The sequence below is a fragment of the Etheostoma spectabile genome, chromosome 8, assembly GCF_008692095.1.
Source record: "Etheostoma spectabile isolate EspeVRDwgs_2016 chromosome 8, UIUC_Espe_1.0, whole genome shotgun sequence".
NCBI lineage: Eukaryota > Metazoa > Chordata > Actinopteri > Perciformes > Percidae > Etheostoma > Etheostoma spectabile.
Genome location: NC_045740.1, coordinates 30883832 through 30887464, shown reverse-complemented (window position 1 = coordinate 30887464; position 3633 = coordinate 30883832). Strand labels below are relative to the sequence as shown.

General features: G+C 45.3%; 1 protein-coding gene across 1 annotated transcript in view; it reads right to left on the bottom strand.

Moving 5' to 3' along the window:
* Nucleotides 1-260: 260 nt before the first annotated feature.
* LOC116693430 (olfactomedin-4-like) overlaps nt 261-3633 on the bottom strand; it is a 3891-nt gene continuing 518 nt past the window's right edge. The window contains exons 2-5 of the mRNA XM_032522416.1: nt 2837-2995; nt 2493-2705; nt 1794-1926; nt 261-1108 (exon numbers count right to left, since the gene is read on the bottom strand). Coding sequence (XP_032378307.1) covers nt 261-1108; nt 1794-1926; nt 2493-2705; nt 2837-2995 — 1353 coding nt within the window. The remainder of the gene's footprint in view (nt 1109-1793; nt 1927-2492; nt 2706-2836; nt 2996-3633) is intronic.

The window sequence follows — 3633 nt, the reverse complement described above, 5'->3', positions numbered from 1 at the left end:
ACGCCAGCCATGTTACAACTTACAGCACAACACAATGTCAATTTTTTATTGGAAAGTTAATTATTACAGTTTGTATAATTGTGTTTGTTATTGATTTTCCAGCTTTATAAAATTACGAGTTACATTACAAACGTTGGTTACAACATAGAGTATGTGATACGTCCTACAAATCTGTCCATTATGGAGTACCTGACTGCTGATAGGATAAATAGTTTGACATGTATGTGACATGTTTTAATTGCCGATTACACAGCTTGAGATCAGAAGTAGGCCTGGTAAGCCAGCAGATATCCATCGTTGTACATGTAGATTTGCCTGGTGATGGGGTTATAGCTCACGCTGGCCACTCCTTTAGCTACCTTCTCCAGTGGGAGCGCTAGTGTGTTGTCCTCTTTGCCTGTTGCCGTGTCAAAGGCGTAGAACACCTCCTCGCGGTAGTCGTCCACATACCGGGTGGCATACAGCACGCCGCACACCATGAAAGCGTTGCTCGCCGCCTTCTTGAACAGCCTTGTCTCCCACGTCTGTGAGACATTGAGTGTCATCGCCTCGCTGTCCCAAGCTAGCCGGCTCACCACCAGATTACCGTGGTTACCGACAGTGGCGTACAGGGCCCATAGTCCCGTCTCATCTGCCTCCACGTCTACGTCACTATTGGGGCGGCAGTCGTAGTAGCAATACGGGAACTTGTTGTTGAAACCGACGCCGGTGCCTGGAAGCGTCACCCGCTTGACGCTGTTGCTGTTGAGGTCGTAGCGGCAGACGTCTGCAGAGCGGTAGCAGTGGTAGTACAGCGCCTCGCCGTACAGAACAGCACTGGGACCCTCAATGGTGTCGGCGTGAGTGAAGGATGGAGCGAAGGTGAAGTCCCTGTGGTTGGCGGAGGCCATGAAGTCTTCGTAGGTTTGGTAGACGCGCAGCGTGTTGCCCCAGATGTGGTTGTTGAGCAGAGCCTGGACCCAGTAGCTGTTCTTCTGCCCCTCGCTGCCCATCTGGGCCTGTTTGCCCCACGAACCAGAGATGTAGCTCTTACTATAGGGACTGACCTTGGTCATGACTGGAGCACTGATGTTGGAGATTAGGCCCTTCAGGCAGTACCTGTCCCGGCCTGGAGACAGAGAGACCAAGAAGAGAACGTGAATGTACAGGACAGCTCCAACCTAATAACTGAACTTAATCTCAATAACACAGGTATTAAAAACAGGAGATGCAAAAACAGCAAATAAAGAGATACAAATACTGATAGTATTAATGAAAGGGATTGAGCATCGCATGTTTTCCTTTTCTTTCCTGTTGAAAAATCTTTCTTCATGTTTTGCTATTTGAATCAGCTTGCTAAAATCGGAACACTTATGCCACATCAGACTTCACATCATCACACTTTTTAAGAAAAGTGGCAAGTACTTGGATAACAGGATGAATCTGTACATACATCACAACTCATTGTCAAAGTTAGTTGGGTTGAAGAACGTTTTATTGCTGGGGATCCTTCTCTCCATACTGTGGAACCATTCAATGCTTCAACAGTAGTTGCACTGTTGAGTAGTTTAACTGACAAAAAGGACCAAAACATATGCAATTTGCATACAATTTCTTTAAATTGCTACTATGTTGCACACTGTAACATATCAATAGACAACATACTTTATTTTTCTGGAGGTAATGCACATTTTTACTTAGATCGTTCACGATTGTTCATAGTTATTGCAATTAATGGGAGATTGCTCTTTTACACACACACACACACACACACACACACACACACACACACACACACACACACACACACTTACCTCTGAAGTCTTTGGGGATGGACTTGCAGGACTCAGCGCGGTTCTTCAGGTAGCGTAGTTTCTCTCTGACAGTCTTCATGTTAATTGTGTCCGACATTTGCATCCGCTCTACATCTTTACGCAGTTTAACCGCCTAACGCACACACACACACAAACACACAAACACACACATTTACATTTACAACAATGTTCAAATTAACTTTCACTTTGGAACATTTTAAACAGCACAGTTATGTTTCTTCATATCATCACAAAATGTCAGGAGGTCCTGTTTATTTTCTCTCTACCCATGACATGACACCATGACCCTTTAACATTGGGGGGTAAGAGGGGGTTGAGATTGTGTATTTAAAAAACCAACAATATGACCAAAAAAGCTGTCCAAAAAATATTAAAAATAAACCAAAAAGCGACAAATTCCCGAAAAAGCAGCAAAAACTTTGGGGAAAAAAACCTCCAAACACAGACAAAAAAAAATTCTGCAAAAAAACATTGAAAAGTGCAAGAAAACAGTTCACAGTACCAGTCAAAAGTTTGGACACACTGATATGTCTCCACATAATAAAAGATCTATTGAATGTCCCAAAAATATCATTCATTTTCGGGCAAAAAAAGAAGTTCTGGCCTTTTGCCTTTGCAGGGCAGTATTACTCTGTAACTCTAGGGATAATTTCATTGTGGGTCCACGTGGTGCTGTACCTCTTTGGAGAGTTTCTGGGACTGGGGGGTGTTAGACTGGCTGCGGATAACACCGATGTCTCTGTCCAGCTGGCTGAGCTCCTGGCCCAGCCGGTGCAGATCCAAGTGGGTGTACAGGCCCTGGTTGTTCAGGTACTGGTGAGGCTTCAGCCGCTCCGTCACATTAAGAATCATAGCCTGGATCTCAGGGAGACGCTGGTTGGACAAGTCCACCTGAACGGAGACACAGACAGAAACTGAAATGTCATCAGGTTTTCAGGTTGTAGAAATGCTGCGATGATGTAGCAATCATAATAATCATGATTGGAGAAGTATACTGAGCAGTAGAGTAGTGTAGATCTCACCTGTTCCTGCAGGCGGCTCAGAGACCCCTCACAGGACTGGACCTGCAGCATCACCGCCTCGTAGCTCACAGCCGGGAACGCCCACAGGGTGGAGTTCACCTCGCAAACACATGATCCGTCTTTCTTCACGCCCGGCACCCGCTCAGCCTGGCCGTCACCCTGCAGGCACACGTGCACAAAAACTCAGTCAGAGCTGCAAAGATTAAAGGGGAACTACTGTTTTTTTAACATGGACGTGTGTGTAAGTGACTGATAGGAAGAAGAATCTTTGACATTGATTCAGTATTAAAGTGCTCATATTATGCTTTTTGGCTTTTTCCCCTTTCCTTTATGGTGTTATATATCTTTGTTGTGCATGTGATAGGTTTTCAAAGTGTAAAAGCCTAAAGTCCCCCCCCCCCCCCAAACAGAAAACACTGATCACAAACCGCTCCAAACAGCTCTGTTGTAGTCCAGCCTTTACTTCAGAGACAAACGTTATAATGCTCACCTAGCTGCTAGCATAGCACACCCTCATACTCTGCTTCTGACTGGCTAGTAGTCCTTACCTAGGTACTGTCAGGGCCCTCATACTCTGCTTCTGACTGGCTAGTAGTCCTTACCTAGGTACTGTCAGGACCCTCATACTCTGCTTCTGACTGGCTAGTAGTCCTTACCTAGGTACTGTCAGGGTCTCGTACTCTGCTTCTGACTGGCTAGTAGTCCTTACCTATCTACTGAGCATGTGTGACATCCAACAAAGATAGTATAGAAGTGAGATGTCCCACTCTGTGGCTAAAACAGAGAGCTCAACACAC